The 16,939-nt window shown below is 42.0% G+C and overlaps 1 protein-coding gene across 1 annotated transcript in view; it reads left to right on the forward strand.

The window, feature by feature from the left end:
* agbl4 (AGBL carboxypeptidase 4) overlaps positions 1 to 16,939 on the forward strand; it is a 206,857-nt gene that overhangs the window by 172,827 nt on the left and 17,091 nt on the right. Inside the window, exons 6-7 of the mRNA XM_042513926.1 lie at positions 150 to 264; positions 3,222 to 3,333. Coding sequence (XP_042369860.1) covers positions 150 to 264; positions 3,222 to 3,333 — 227 coding nt within the window. The remainder of the gene's footprint in view (positions 1 to 149; positions 265 to 3,221; positions 3,334 to 16,939) is intronic.

Consider the following 16,939-nt stretch of genomic DNA (forward strand, 5'->3'; position numbering starts at 1 on the left):
ATTCTGACGATGCCCCCTCGCTGTCCTTCCTTCTCCTTTTGTTTCTCAAAACTCAATTAACTGCCAGCCCGTCTTCGGTTTTCTTTTCAAGTCTATTTCCCTCTGTGCGTGTGTGCATCTGTGCTGATTTATGTATGTGTGTTTGATAGGTGTCATCGACTTCCTGGTGAGCCAGCACCCTGTGGCTCAGGTCCTGAGAGATCATGTGATCTTCAAGATCGTCCCAATGCTGAATCCTGACGGAGTCTACCTGGGCAACTACAGGTACACAAACATTTTTTTAACTCTTAATTTGAATGCATCGCTACATTGCATAGAATTCACACATTACACGGTTTTATATCCTGCTACGTGGGATTATATCCTCTTAACTCCTCCTTTAGGGAGCTTAATGAATTCATATAGCTCACAGCAGTGCATTTGTTAGAAGATAGTATTTGGCCGTAGGGCTGTTCTCTGTGTCCATCCTCTCCTCCTCTCTGTCTTTAACACTATTGCTGCAGCTCTGTGGGCATCCTCCTCTTCTCTATTTTCCTCTCTTCTCTTTCCCTTCTTCATAATTGCCTTTTACTTAATAGGCTCAGCCCCAGGAATACTAATGCACACTGAGATAAGCATCAGCAGTGAGCTCTCGGTGTGTTTGTGAGTGCCATCTAGTGGCGGTGCCTCATCACTGCCTCCAAAAATATGTTAAGGGAATGTCAGTCGCTCCCCAACAGTGACAATCTCTATAATATCATCGACTGTGATTGGTGCCTGCTTAAAGGCTGTTTTCATTAGCTTGCTTTCACATTGAGTCATGATGAGCAGCGCATTGACAGAATGTGAATAGTGATGGTCCTCACCTCACTTACCACACATGCTCATTTATACACATGCATCTCTCTCACACACACTAACACACACTGATACCACACAGCCGTCCCTGCAGGATACAGTTCAGAGCGGACTGTAATGGATACATGCAGAGCAAAGAATCAATGTCAGTTAACCTGGGATGAGAATTTTGTTCATGGCTCACTGCTCTGCTCAGTTGCTCTAGAGAGTATCAGTAACTCCTGTATCATTACCAAGGGCTCCAGTAAATGTCAAAGATACACATGACAACAAATAGAGCAGCACAGAGTGAATCTTTACATGCAAATATCCCATTATGGCTATTGCTGGTTAACACAAGTAATAACATTTGAGTGTAGCAATCCTCATCTACTATATAGTACCTTTTTACACCTTTCCATTATATCCATCCATCTATTTTTATATATCTGCTTTAAGGTATTGTGTGGAGTGTTTTTGTAAACAAGTTGTGCTAAAATTCCTAATTTCTTTTTGGAAATGTATTGTGTTTTTAAGCCTAATGAAAGTGTTGAATGCATTTCCTTCCCTGTAAAGCACTTGCACTAGCTGAAACCTGCGTTGGCTGTTTCCACAATCACTCTCCATTTACTATATAGTGCACTAAATTTAACATCCACCATTTTATGAGTGTAAGAAATCTGAGTGTGAAATTTATGTGCTGCATAGTGCCCCCACAAATTCTCACAATGGAACAAAAAAGTCCATGTCATGTACACTACTTTCTACTACAAACCAATCGCCAGAACAAAAGTGAAATTTTACATTTCTGCAAACCACGGATATGCTACATTTGGATGTTAAATATTATGTAGCAGATATGCTGAAACCTTATCTTTTAACAATGCTGTGTTAACGTTTGGTCATGTTTAAGCACAAGAGCCAATTGATCATGGTTAGAAAAAGGTCAAGTTTTAGCTTAAAATACCTAGTTTTGGGGGCACAATCCCGCTAACAAAACACCCACTGTTTGTTGACTAAAAAGCTGCAGGAAACACAGCAATGACTTACTAAATCACAACCAGTTTTGTAGTTTGTTGGTCAGAAACAATGGCCTGCAGCTCGATGGGCCTCTTACTTGGGTGCCACCGCAATCCACCCTCCCCTCGACTGTGTGATCATAAAGCAAGCTCATATGCTTTGTCACTTTAGAAACAATGATATGATACTGACACCTGCAAATGCAAATGCAACATAGTCATGGTTTGCAGAAACCTACAATGCCAACATTTTCTTTTTGTAACTTAGCTGTCTACTAACACTAAAAGAATGCAATTATGTCAGATTTAATATATGAAAAACTTACCTTCGGGTGGCCCTTCCCCTGTCAGTTTCAGTGATAAATCAAAATGATTATGATACATAAGTCTAAGATCCTGACTTGAGCTCCGGATTAAACTTCTGAGTGTCTATACTGAGGCTGTGATTTTGGACACAGTGATGTTTGGCAGGACTGTATGCGTGTACAAGATAAACATAAAACCCATTCCTTGAAACATCACTCCGCAGAACTGCGAGTGGTCGAAAACTCTGCAGAGTATCTTTAATCATTACCTCCGTCAAGAAGGTATTTGGCTCAATTTGCAAGTGTTTATCAGCAGGGTTGCAAAAAACCACGGGTCCAAATTTCATGAAAGTTGTTGAAAGGGTGAAGTATTGGCCAAGGAAGATCACATTAAATTTTGGTGCAGACCTGAATCATGGGCCGGAGGTTGGGCATTACATTTCCACAATGAGGCCATCCGGACAACATGCTAAAAGTGCTAACACTGCTAACAACAGCAACTATACTGAAACCACCAACAGTGTGGTCATATGGCAATGAGCCCCACTCTCCAGCGCACACCGAGGAGCAGCTGTGGCTCAGGAGGTAGAGCACATCGTCCACTAATTGGGAAAACAGCAGTTTGATTTGTGGCTCCTTCAGAACACATGTTGAAGTATCCTTGGCCAAGATACTGAACCCCCAATAGTTTCCACCACCCAAATTGTGCCATTATTGTGTGAGTTTGCGTGAATATTTAACAGATGAGCAGGTGGCACCTTGTATGGTAGCCTTGATCACCATTGTATGAATGTGTGTGTGAATGTGGTTTGTAGTGTAAAAGTGCTTTTAGTGTTCAAAAAACTGAAAAAGAGTTATACAAATGCAAGTGCAGAGTGGCAGCGATTAGCTGGCCGGTGTGGACATGAACAACAGTTTGCTTTTATATCAATGGTCTGAACATCGTATGCTGCACCTTCAACACTGTGTGATAGAGCATTTGGCCTCCTGGGTTATAGTTTCCCATTAAAAATCTGTGTGTGCATGTGTGTGTGTGTCTGTGTGTGTGTGTGTGTGTGTATATGTTTGTGTGTGCGTACAGGTGTTCTCTGATGGGTTTCGACCTGAATCGCCACTGGCAGGATCCCTCTCCATGGGCCCACCCCACACTGCACGCTGTCAAACAACTCATAGTGCAGATGAACCAAGACCCAGTGAGTGAGCAAGCACACACACACACACATGCACACACACACACGCCCTCCATACTGTGCTCAACATTCCCTCACCACAGTAATGTCTGCTGGTCCCGAGAACAGTTTTCTGACTCCCTGCTTGGTTCAGCATGTTCCTCCAATCTGTGTTTAGGATTGTGTGCACTGGGGAGCAGGGATAGGCTAGTCAGCACCTCCAGAATGTCAGCTCGGCTCTCCTGGCCATTCAAAACATATTACTGCAGCAAGTCTCTGTGCTGTCAGTTTCTAACTCTACTGTAACTTTTTCCTTCCCCAGTTTTATTCTTTCAGTCAGAGGAGCGCTACACAGGCAGGCCGGGGATTTTTCTCTTTGTTCCTGATGTTAATTATAAGCAGAGCGGCAGGTTGGTAGGATTACTGAAGGTCAGTGTGTGTCCTGGGAATACTCTGCCCTTTTGTACACTCCTCTAATCCTGATAAGAGAGGGAGCGGGCTGGAGCGGGATGCAGGGCAGGCCAGAGATGGGGTGAGGCGCGGGGCTGGCATCGGGCAGATTAACCTTTTCCCCCGGCGCTGACACACTGATCGATAGACTCTGTCATGGCAGGGTGATCCACTCATGCCTGTCATTCACACATGCTCACATGGGCAAACACACACATCCTGTGCAAACAGACACGTACACATACTAACACTCTCTCGTAGCACAGTGAGAATACGGCGATGCACAGAGGAACAGGTGCTCTCAAAAGTTTCCCCTGTCGGCATAGGTGTTTTTTCTCTAAGGCGCATAGTTTTATAGATAAATTGCAACGGTCACACCTTTATATAGAGGAGAGGTTACCAACCTGAGGGTAGAGCCCCTCTCAAGGGTCAGGGGATGAAGCTAAGAGGTCACGAGATGATTGCAGGTGTAGGAACTAAAAATAAAAGAACACCAAATTAAATTTATTTTGCAGACTTTTCATCAACCTTTGCTCTTTCTTGTGGAATATTATTTGATATTTAAAAATTATTTCAATTTAAAAAGTGACTAGAGTTCACATGCAGACATTGCGTCATATTAAAGGGTACTTCACCAGTTTTCAACCAGCTTTGTATCAAAGCATTTAACTGTAATATGAGATTGTTTCTTGCTGGCCAGCCACCATTTTATCACATAGTTTGCATTACCAGCAGGAGTATTTATTGGTCTGGTGCATTCTGTTACTTGTAGGTTTCTACTTGAGCAAAAGCACCCTTTTCCTCTGTTTTCTCTGGTCATGTAGCACCACTTTCAAAAGTATTTGCTACTTTCGACTGCATAGACATCCTAGTTTTATTAACAGGCAGTCCTTCCAGCAGTGAAATACTTGTTTGTGAGGCTACATGCAAAAAACAAGTCAGCGACAGTTGATGTAGAGTCGTTGTCTTTACATTGGCATAAATTCAGTTCCATACACATTAAATTCATGGCAGATATAGCCTAATAAAAGGAACTTAATGGCCTGCCACCACACTGACTTTGAATTCTCTAGCTGGGTAAATGCAGCCTCCAGACAACACAATATTGGGCCTTATGTTTTCAAAGTCCACTCCTGCTGGTCAGATGTCTCCCATTCCCTCTCCTTCACTGTTGATAACCATCCCACCAGCACTTGTCCTCCTGTAGCCCCCCCCTTCTCCCTGATGATTGCCTTTAGTCTTGCAGAGTTAATTTGGAGGCTTGGGCAACCTCTCCTCTTCTGTCTCTCTCTCGCCACAGCCAGTTAATCCCATCAGACACACTACTCATGTCTGGGGCTCCCAGATGCCAGTTTCAATGCCAACTCTGCAGCCAGGAGGCCCTGTGCTGCTGCCCTCCATTCATGCTCATCTCACACAGCGGGCATAGAGTCTAATGAGGCTACCAGGGTTGGAGGGCTCCGCTGGAGGACTCCATTAACAGGAGATCAGCAGCAGCTACGTAGAGCAGAACAGTTGGGCTAAACTAGCATATGTGGCCCTTTTACTAGCTGCAAACTCTGTGTGGTCATTTGTTTGAAAGTGAGGAGACTGAGAGGAAGCTGGACTGGGGGTTTATTATCAATTTTCAAGTGATTTAACTTTACAATTGTACCTAAAATCTACAGTTTGCAAGTAAGGGGTGGGTGGTTCTGAATCAAACATAGATATATTACTGTAACCTTAAACTGATCACCTGTGAAAGAAAGACATAAGCCGATACTTTGTGATCAGGCATCCTCTTTTAAGTGTGGAGAACACCTCCCAGATATTCAGCTTCTTAGGGCATGTGTCCTTACTGCGTTTTTCTTCACCAGAAAAGGAGATGCAGCGCTTCCTAAAAAAGCGTTCCCTGTGATTTTTTTTTTCAATAACACACTGCTTATGGCGTTAGGTAGCTAATGTAACGCTACTTTAACAGATGGCTGATGACACAGTTATCAAACTTACAACTGTGCAGTGGTAAGAGCACAACACTTTGCAGCAAAATCCAGTTTCCACCAGCCAATCTGCTCCCAAAAATGGGCTTTTCTGTCTTTGTTGTGACAGTACCTGAGCTAAAAGAGCGGCAGTGAAATCATTAATGCCTTTCAGGAAAGTTCAAAGATTAATAAGAGATTTGGAAAAAGACACTGGGCGCGGCTCTCTTTGTCTTGGCGGCCACATGCAACTGCATTCAGTCTCTCCTCATTGGAAACAATTGAAAAAGATGCCGGTTTTGAGAAAAAGCCAACAGGTGGCTTGGGGCCACAAGCTAGCTGTAGCCAACAGCAGCCTTATTTGTCTTTTCATTGTTGTTGCTTGCTGTAAATCTGTGTGTTTGTGTGAATACAGATCTTCATGTTGATGTTGTAAAAGGACAAATACAGTCAATGTTAATGGTGTCTCTAGGCTACAGTAAATTGTAATGGATTGTTCTTGGGAAGCACAGTTAAATAGTTAAAGGCAGACTTGTTTCAATTTTTCTCCATTCACAACATAATGAAATAATCTTCCTCTTGCACTGAGGGAATTAACCCAAGCACAATATTTAAAAAATACCACCAAGGTTGGGGTTGTCTTTTGGTGTTGCAGCTTCATTTTTTAAGTTAAGTGTGATGGCAGGCATGAGACTGTCATGTTCTAATGCTAATAATTTCAGTATTATAACACTAAAAATGTATTTTCGAAAACCAGAAACTAGTAAAATATATCCTCGTGAGTAAACTCTCAACCATGACCTTTGCATTAGAATATATAACATACTGAAATTGTACTTGGCCTCTTTTGCAGTAGATATCCTTGTTACAGCAAAACAGGATGTTAAATTGTGTTTTTGGTAGTTGTGTGTCTCTAGGTACCATCTCACATGAGAATTCATGGTCTTGCATGATTTGGGTGATTGCTTTGTATTATCAGTCTAATAATACTCATTTAGCGCTCAGGATGGGAATTGAGAACCGGTTCCAGTTGAGAACCAGCTCCAAATTGTCTGATCCATCAGAATCATATGCCTCCGAGCTCATCAATTCTTTTTATTGATGTTGGTTGTGCAATGCAAAACAATGAAACTCATGCATCTACACCACTGGAAATAAAGTTAAGGAAACAGTTCAAAGAGTGACTTCATGTCACGAAGGAAGATGACAACAGTGATGCTTGTAATGTCTGCTAAATGATCATTTCAAGTAATGGTGGAAACACTAGGAACTAGGGCTTAGCAGATTTTTTTCTTTCTCCACAAAAACCTAAATGAATTTAAGGCTGTAGAATATGCTCTCATTTCATTTACACTGTGTTCAGACTCAGATATCATAAAGCAGTTACACTGATGCTGAGAACCTATAAAGGACTATTTTTTTCCATAAAGAATCAGTACAAAAAAATCAATAAATCATTGGAACAGTAATCTGAATCGATAATATTGGTATCATTGAAACTACATCAGTTCCCACCCCTCTTCGGCGTGCTGTCCACTCTATTTACTATTTCAGTATTTGCTTTTTTCTAAGTGTAAAGCCTGAAAACACTGTGTATGCTGGCGTCAATGAGTCATCATTTGCAGGCTGTTTAGAATTTATAAATTCTGGTAATCTTTAGGTATGTACCTAACTTTATTCAAACTAATGCAGACTGTAAAGACTAACTTAATTCAAGATGCAGTACAGATTTTCTCTTCGTGCCTTTCCGTACATAAATCTGACCCTGACTTTTTGTCAATCACGACTTCTTTACTACTTTAGATACCCACAGTTCTGTGTGTAAGGCATCATAATTCAAAGTCACATTGCCCTCCGTTGCACAAAGGAGCCCATTCAGTTTGAAACCCCATCAACCATTCTTGTGACAGACACCCTCGTCACTCCAAAGCGATTCTCCATCATTGTGAATTCAGCAGCACTCTCTTTCTGCTGGGAAAATAGCTTCCTTGTTCTGTTCAGGCAATAACTTCAATAACTGGCTGCGAGTTCGCAGACAAGTGCCATTTAAATCAAAGCTTGTTGCAGGAGCAATCTAAGCTGCATTGGTATTGATGGCCGGAAACTTTTATTTGACAAATATTTGTATATAAATTCAACACTGCTCAGAACATTTGCACTCACTGTGTGTTTATGCAAACTCTGTCTTGAAGAAACAATGTTTTAAAATCAATAACTGAAAGTCCCATCAGCCAGCTAACTTGAATGATTACATTAATATATGTATGCAGAGTATGTACAGTTACAGTTTGGCTCCGAGGCTTTACATTCGTCAATCCTCACTGCATGCAGTTAGCTTATAGGTGTTTTGTGGAGTGGAAGAGGAGCACAATGTGAATTCTCAAAAGCATCGCGTGGCTTTTTTGGCCACTAAACTTGCACAGATAGGTCAAAAGCAAACCATATTATTCACAAGCCCCACAAAGAGTGAAATGTACTCCTAACTACGCTGTAAAGCAAATAGTGTCTCGGTGCTCCTGTGCTAGCATGTATTTAAAATAAAATTAAATGGATACATTTGGCGCAAAATTGGTCCCTATTTATGCAAAGGAGTCTCATGTCAAAAATAGTTAAATTAACAAAGACCAGTGCTAATAGCCACACACATTTACAGTGAAATTGTTAGCATCTTTAGAGAATTAGCAGTAACTGAAGCACAAAGCACACTAACAGACTGAGACACTAAGTCCCAGATACAGTTTCTCTTTGCTACATTTAAAGTCCGTGCTAGAAGTTTTCAGGAAAGCCTCTGCATGTTGTTGGTCAGGACCTGTAGCGTGTGGCCTGAAATTTTCTGTTTTTATGTATTTACTTTCAGCCATTGTTCTGCCTGCTGCATTCTTAGCACAAAGGCAACATTTCTACTTTGTCTCTCCCTTTTTTTAAGTTCAGTTTTAGTTTTTTGTTTTTTTAAGTGTGTGTCCTGTTGTATCACTCTGTATCCCCTCTGTTGATCAGTTGATCCAATCAGAGCTGATCAGATAAGATTGATGCATATGCAGAAGCGAATGTATATATATATGTATATATATATATATATATATATATATATATTATTTTATTTTATTTTATTTTTTTTTATTTTTTTTAATATCATGTTCGATTCCTCTGTGGGCCTATGTGTTTGAATCCCAAAGACTCTTCCTCTCAAAAGCTTATTTACCTGTTGCCACAAAATAACACCGAGGTCAGTTACTTTGGAAAGCGAGTTAACAATATAAGTCACATAATTTAACTATGGCTATTTTATGTTTTAACAGTTTTTAGACAACAGTGGAGTTCTACAGCACAGAGACACCAGCTATATTAGGCAGCTACACACACACTATACTTTCTGATAGGATTAATTCACATTTGCTTTTAGTCTTATCAGGGGAAATGTTGTTTATAGTAAAAATAGAAATATATTTAGATATACCAGCCTCATTCTTTAGGCAACCTAAGAGACCCAGGTGGTTTATGACTTAATGGGCCAGTTGGTGGAGGGAAAATTAGGCTTACATTCATCAGGTTACAAAAAAGAGTACTCCACTGGGATGCTTATGTTGTACTGTGTTTACTGGTCGTGTAATAGGGCGATGATTTCCTACCATGTGAGCCATAAGAGCAGATGTTCAGCTGATAGTAAATCAAAGTTGGCTTGGTGTTTGTTTTTTGGCTCTTGGTGGCCCAAAATGGCTTAAAGCAGCTTTAAACTGATCTTGCACATATTCGTCACAAAATAAAAACAATGTGAAATGTAAAATAGAGGTGTGATCAAGTACAGCTTTTGTGTGAATGGCAGCTATGCTCAAAAGCTGGCTGTAAACTTCCTCTCCATCCATCTGAAGGCAAGCCTGCTCAAGCTGTTTCATAAAATTCCATCATTTACCATCTGCAGCCGAACATTGGTCAGCAGGGAAAATGGCTGAAAGAGTCAGTGATGCAAGGAGCTATAATCTGTTCCCAAGCCACCCTGTTGTTTGTTTTGAAAAGAGAGAAATGGAGAGGAAGACAAAAAAAGGAAAAGAGACCAAAGAAACAAATGGACCCATCTCCTTCCTAAAGCGTTGCTTTTCCAGCTCATTTATCAAAAGCAGGAGAAGAATTCTTTTTGATTGGCTGATTACCAGAAGCATTCATCACCGGCCGACGTATCCCCACCAATTTGACACTGCCATTTCGGATAATTTGTTAAGTATGACAAAGAGGTCATTGTTGCCCTGGCTTCTTTTTGACCTTTTTAATATTAGAAAATTAATTTTCTATCTGAAACAAATGCATTAGGTCCTGTCACAGCACCTAGATGAATCTTGCACCTTGAAATCCTCCCTAATGCCCTCCTCCTGTGACTCCTACAGCCTCACTCTTTCCTGTGTCTTTGTTCAGCGGTCAGGTCTGTATTTTACTGTATGTGTAGAGCAGGAGATCTGTCTCGGTGTGTGTTTTTTGTGTCTTATTCTCTCTCTCCACTCCTCTCTCCCCATGCGCGTTGTCCTCTGGTGTCAGCCAACCATTTCTGATCCATTTCTGAGATTTACAGCCAATTTTACCCCATCATCCCTGCGTCGTTTCAATCCCTCCATCATCCCTCTTTTTATTCTTTCACCGTTGGATGCTGAATTGTCTGCTTTTCACAGGAAGATACAGATGAAGCTCCCACACTCCGGCAATTTTTATGCCTTTTTATCAATTTAGTTCACAGGCTTTTACCTTATCTTAATTTTTTACGTAATGGTACGAATTTTTTTTTCAGCACCTTCCCTCTTTCTCCTCTCTGCTGCCTTTTCTCACCGCCTCTTCTTGTCTGTATCTATCAGCCTCCTTTTCTCGTCTCCTTCACCTGCTCTCCTGGCAGGCCCTCCCAACAGATGTGGCAGCTTATGTGGCACTAACAGGCCTGAAGCAGAGGGCTGCCTGCGCCCGTTCAGGCTGATTACAAGTCACCTCTGTGTTCATAAACAGACAAATACCGCCATCAATTTGAGAGCGCGGTACCGGTTGAGTGGGAGAGGGAGGGGGAGACAATAAGAGAGACGGAGACAGACGGAGGGAGAGTTTTGTGTCCATGAAGCAGGTCATGCCATCTGCCATGTTCTGTCACTGCGACATCATTAGAGGGTCACTGACCACGTGCCCCCGTGACCTGAATTGGCTTCTCTGACTAATGAAATGTTGGGGAGAGTTTTACAGTGTACAAGTGATATGACAGTTTTTCTTTCCATCCTTTTTGTGTGGGAAAGTTTGACTCAGTATGAATGTTTGATGTTTGCAGCAGCCCACAAATTTACACCTGGGTGGCCTCACTGGAATAGGCAAGTGCCTTGCTCAAGGGCACTTCATAAGTCATTGCATAGGTAAATGAGAGGTTTCCACTCTTACTTTTACTGTCCAGAGATGAGATGAGATGAGATAAGGATATTTGTCTTGGGCAAAGAAATGCTACTCACTGCTGCATGGCATTCAATTAATAGCAATACATTAACAATACATTAACCACAGTGCAAACAATATGCAGTGGACAGCATGGTATCGAATGGCTTGGACACAAAAATTAAGGCAAAATATTGCACATACCCCATAATACATGAACCAGACTAACTAGTTGACTTGAGTTTGGAACTGAGTGATTGCTAAATTACTCTCCATAACAGCAATTTTCCAATAATAGTTTAATAGCTGAATTTCTCCACTTGTTGAAATGGTGTGTACTGAGCAGTACACAGTATATTAGGAGTTGAGATGGTGTTTTCTTTTACCGACAATCTCTAAATCCAAGAATATAAGATATTAGGCAAAGTTGTTAACTTGTTACCCTAATGGCATTGTGTCAACTCTAACTCATTTCTGAGAGGAGGAGGGATTCGATTTTCCCGAACCACCCACTAGAAACCAATGTATTCTCCTGAATCAGATTAAGTCCACACTGTTGGGTAGCCGTGCCAACATGCTGATTTTTAAAAGTGGAGCGGAGTGAAATTAAACCAAACTACAATGTTGGTTGATATTGAGAAGACATATTGATATTAAACACCCTTGACAGCAGTGTCTATTTTGTCTGTATTGCAGCCATTTTTGTTATTACTCCTCATTGCTTAACAAAAGACAACAGTGTGACAACAGCGTTAGTCCTGTCCTCTGTGCTGATTGGATAATCATAGTCCCCCTGCATTGCTCATTGTTTTTTTTCCTTGTCATCCGAGAAACCCTGCTGCTTTATGTTCTGATGCCAAATGAATCAGTCAACTCAGTGAAGTGGGTACATTTCTTCTTTTTTTTCCACAATGTTTATTGAAATTTTTCAAATAGAACAGATAGAAAAAAACAGCAATATTTGGTCAGATCAATAGAGACGAAACAACAGAGTAAGTAGTAAGTAAAATAGGAACAACACAAAACCGGGACAGGACTAAGACAAGACAAATGGTACAAATCAAATAAGTATTCAGACTAAAACAAAAATCAAAAAATTGTCATAAAATAAAATATGTAAATATAATAAAAATATTTAAACAGACCAACGGTCGGTTGGAAAACTGCCTGTCACATAACAATTTAATGTCCCAAAAGTACAGGATTAATATCAGGGAAGTCCAGCTCTTGTATATGGGTGGCCACATGTTGCAACATTTTCTCAGAGAACCCTTCATTATGTACCAGACTCTTGACTTGAGTGGGCGTATTTCAAAGTCTGGACTAAAGCAAGCTTAGAGGCAGTCGGGCACACCATGACGCGACTCCGAAGATGGATCATCTCAGGCACAACTTAGCACAGCTAGTAATGGAAACATAAATGAATGCAGCATGGTTTTACTCTGTGCAGCCAAAAGTGCAGATGGTAAAGCCCTATAAAGCTAGGATTATAGCGAGCTAGCTATGACTGATAATAAATGCTGGTGGCACCAAAAAAATCAGCAGTCACCCCCTAGAAATGAGAAATCAAGGACCTATTGTTGCAGACATTACCGTGAATTTTAAGTGATTCATCTGTTAATGTGATTGTAAACTTCATATGTGCTCTGCGAAAACGTAAAGTTTGACAAGAGCAGCAACAGTAACAAAAGGGATGTGGTCAATGGGCATCCCTCCAATCACCCACCTGCTTTCTACAGCAGCATTAATTCCCAGTTAGATCTTACACGTGGAGAAATCTATGTCACTCCTCCCACAGGCATTACAGGAATATTTTAATATTGGATAATGTGCATTACATGGCAAGTAAGTTCAACTTTCTTCTCTTGAACAAGCAGCAGTTTCCCTTCTCCTCAAAAGGTATGCTGCTGTTGCCAGGAGCTTTATTCAGGAGCTTGTAATCCTGCTTCAATCAGCTCCTTTTCCTTCCCGTGTAAAGATAAGCCCGGCATTTACGGCCCTCACCGCACCCCGCTCTAATTAATATGCAGGAGATAAGTACTTGTCTGACAAAATTCATTCGTTTGACCTTCTAGGTTTTACACTAAACTGTTTGCGGCCGCTGCAAGTTCACCACAAGTTGAGAGTTCCCTGGAGTTTCTGCAGCGAGATGGGGCTTTTGTTTCTCTCTGAGAGGTTTAATTTGGACAGCTTGCTCTCCCCCTCTGTTTCTCTCTCTCACTCTCTCAAATTGTCTTCTGACTTTCATTCAGCAGTCTCTGTTTCTTAATTGCCCCTAATTGCTTAATTACAATTTCAAATGAACAATTCTGGAGGTCAGAGCGGGTTGTTAATTGAAGCATCAATCACAGTGGTGGGGCCTTCAGAACCGTCTCAGTTTGATTGGCAGGGCATTAACTGAGTATTGTAGTAAGCCTGGACATGACATTGTGGGGGCTCCATGGCTGACAGTACTGTTGCTGCTGCTCCTCTGCTGTCCTTCACATGAAGCTGTGAAGGAGAAACCTTCTGGGTTAGAATCAGGACAGAGACAGACTAAACTGAACTGAACTTGGTTTGTGTCTTCGCCCACAACAAACTTGAGGCTGAAGGTCCTTCACCTTCTTTCTGTGTATGTTCTCTCTGCATTTGTGAGGGTTTCTTCCAGATGATCTTCTTTCTTTTCACTGCATAAAGATTTTTGTATCATGTGACTGGACCTGAGTTTGCTCCTCAGTGCACCTGTGGTTTTCATGGGTTATGATAGGCACCTTAGTTTAACTAAAGCTGGGCAAACACTGTACAATTTAAAGTTGTGCCTGAGGTTTTGCATCATGCGACTCATTTTACCATCAGACCAAATTTCAGTTTTGTTGAGCATCATTTGCTGTGAAGTGCACATGGGGGAGCAAGGACAGATCATGGCATGACCAGCTGTCAGACTTTCAGATTAATTTCATGTCAAAAATTTTGGACAGTTGTTATCAGGCTCTCTCACAGAGCCACAAGTTGATTCCCCAAAGTTCTTGCCTTTTTTCTCAATAACTTGTACATTGTAGCGGATACCAAGCTAGTTTTGGTGCTGTTACATGCTAACTTGTGTGTGTTTGCATGGCACCTTGTATGTCTCAGCCACCAGTGTATGAATGTGTGAATCAGTGAATGCGATTCGTAGTGAGAAAGCACTTTGTGTGTTCAAATGACTAGAAAAGCGCTATACAAGTGCAGGTCCATTTATCCTGTGACTGTGTGTGTGTGTGTGTGTGTGTGTGTGTGTGTGTGTGTGTGTGTGTGTCTGTGTCTGTGTGTGTGTGAGTGAGAGAAAGAGAAAGGGAATCAAACTTTGACACAGTTTTACAGAAGTGGTCTTATAAACTCTTTATGGGACGTCTGTCTCTACATATGTGAACTGTACTCCAGTAGCAAACAAACTCTTGCCCTCCCACAGCCCCAAATCTTCCACACAAATCTTTCTTGACAAGTGTCAATCACCAGAACTGTCCACAAGGGCCAGCAGATCATTTTATTGTCTATTTTACATATACAGCAGGAGGACTCATGTGACACAGTGTGAGGTTGTGGCTTGACAATCAGACTTTACAGTTATACAATTTCTGAGTGAAGTATTTACTGATGTATTTATGTTGTAGAACAAAATGTGAAAGTCTTTTCAGCTTGTGTCAACCACAGACTTTATTTAAGGCTTATAAACAAAAACCCTTTTAAAAAAAAACCATTGACTTTGAGATGAGGGAATCAAAAGTGTTGAAATGTGGATCTCGGGGTTTTAGGACCCATTTCTGGGGTTCTCGATTGACGGCCTTCCGGTTTTCCTTTTTGAATGACATTTACAGACGACCACCATCTGCTGGTATGAAGGGATGTTTCCTTTCATGCAGGCGCAGAACGTACCTGCTGATTGGCCGTCGGTTTGGTGTTTTCATGTGCAAATTTTTGGCTGAGACATGGCACGTGAGGTGACACAGCAGGGGGCTTTCGTCACCGGTGATGTCAGTTTGGTGTGTCTGGGGCTCTAACAGCCAGTTAAACTCTCTGCTATAAGCAATCTGCCACTTTTGATCACCTGCTTGTCCACCCTCCAATCCATCCACCTCTATCTCCTCCTCCTTTATCCCTCTCCCTCCTCCCAGCCTCCGTGTCCTCCAGAGGGGAGAGACCCAGGTGATTATTAGGCTGGTTTCCCACGTCTAGACCTCGGCTGGTTGGTTGGAACTCCTTCCACCCTCCTTTCTCTGCCTAATGGAGCTGGATCTACCTCCCTCACTACCCCCTCCCTCCTCGCTGTTCCTCCTCCTCCATCTACCCTTTTTCTTTTCACCCCCTATCTAACTCTCCCTTTATGTCTCTATATGTATTTCTCCTTCTGTCTACTGCTCAGTTGGCTGCATTTAGCTTTTTTTTCTCCTCCTCTTGCTCTTTTTTTGTGTTTTGTTTTTCTGTTGTTTCTCCTTCCCTCCTCCCTCGCACTGTCCTCTTCCACCCCCCTCCTCCGCCTCCTCCTCCACCTTCTCCTGCTGCTGTTCCTCTCCTCTGGGGCTCCATCCATCAGGTTGTCGGGGGCTGCTAGCGGCCGACTCCCAGCCACCATATTTCACCGCCAGCCAGCCAAGCAGCTGACAGCACAGCCACCGCCAGGAAATTGCTTTGGCTGTGAGCGGAATTTCAAACACAGGCACACTGCGTCGCCCGGGCCGCCCAAGCACCGCTTCCCTGTCTCTCTCTCTCTTTCTCTTTCTCCCTCCTGTCAATCTCTCTACACCTCCCTACACACATCTCTATGTCTCTCTGTATCTCTCTGTCTTTCTCTCTTTTTCTCGCTCTTATGTACTTATTTCCTCTCTTTCTCTCTCTTTGCATCCCCATCTCTATATGTTTTTCTGTGTGCTTTTCCCTACCTTTCTTTCTTTCTTTCTCTCTCTCTCTCTCTCTCTCACACACACACACACACTGTCACAAACCCATATGCATCGTTTTCTCTCTTTGTCTTTTGTCCGTCTTTGTTGTTTCCTCTCTTTCCCACCCCTCTCCCCTACGTCTCCCACGATCTCTCCCTCTCCTCTTCCATCCTCTCATTCTTCCCTTCCTCTCCTCCTCTTTACGACCCACAGGGAACAAGGTGTGGTGCTGAATGTGTAATGAGCAGAGCGAGAGGGAGGGAGGGAGGGAGGGAGGGAGATAAAGAGGGGGAAGAAGAAGAAGAAGAGGGAAGGATAAAACCAGAAGAATGGAGTGATAAGATAGAGAGAGGAGGGATGTTGGTGGGTGCTGCTGCTGAGTTAAGGGTCAGAAGGTGTGTGTGTGTGTGTGTGTTTGTGTGTGCGTGTGTACGTGTGTGCGTGTGTATGTGTGTGTGTGTGTGTGTGTGTGTGCGCTTGTCAGAACCAGTTTAAGACCACTGAAGTGAGGAGGGATTTTTTGCCATGTGAGGTCATCTTTGCTGGTCTTCAGATCCTGGCTGGTTTAGGCTGAAGGTTTAGGGAGTTTAAGGCTGGACTGTGTGGTAGCATAAACAGCAAAACAATAGATCAGTCAAAATCATTTGTGTCCTCTGCTGCTCCATTCAAATGCAAGCAAGATAAAAACTTGAATCTGAAATTGTGCAGCTAAATATGGCATTTTCTTGCAGTATATTCTTAAAAATCATATGCAACATGGAAATAGTGCATTTTTGAACTAAAATACACACTTTTACATATTTCTTCAGTAAATGAATGTGATGGGCAATAGTTTAATCATATGTTAAGTATGTTAAATATAATGGAAAGCAGTAGACAGTGTGTAAGATTAAGGGGAATATACTGGCATCTAGTGGTGAGGATTGCAGATTGCAA

Source organism: Plectropomus leopardus, chromosome 3 (genome assembly GCF_008729295.1).
Source record: "Plectropomus leopardus isolate mb chromosome 3, YSFRI_Pleo_2.0, whole genome shotgun sequence".
Classification (NCBI taxonomy): domain Eukaryota; kingdom Metazoa; phylum Chordata; class Actinopteri; order Perciformes; family Serranidae; genus Plectropomus; species Plectropomus leopardus.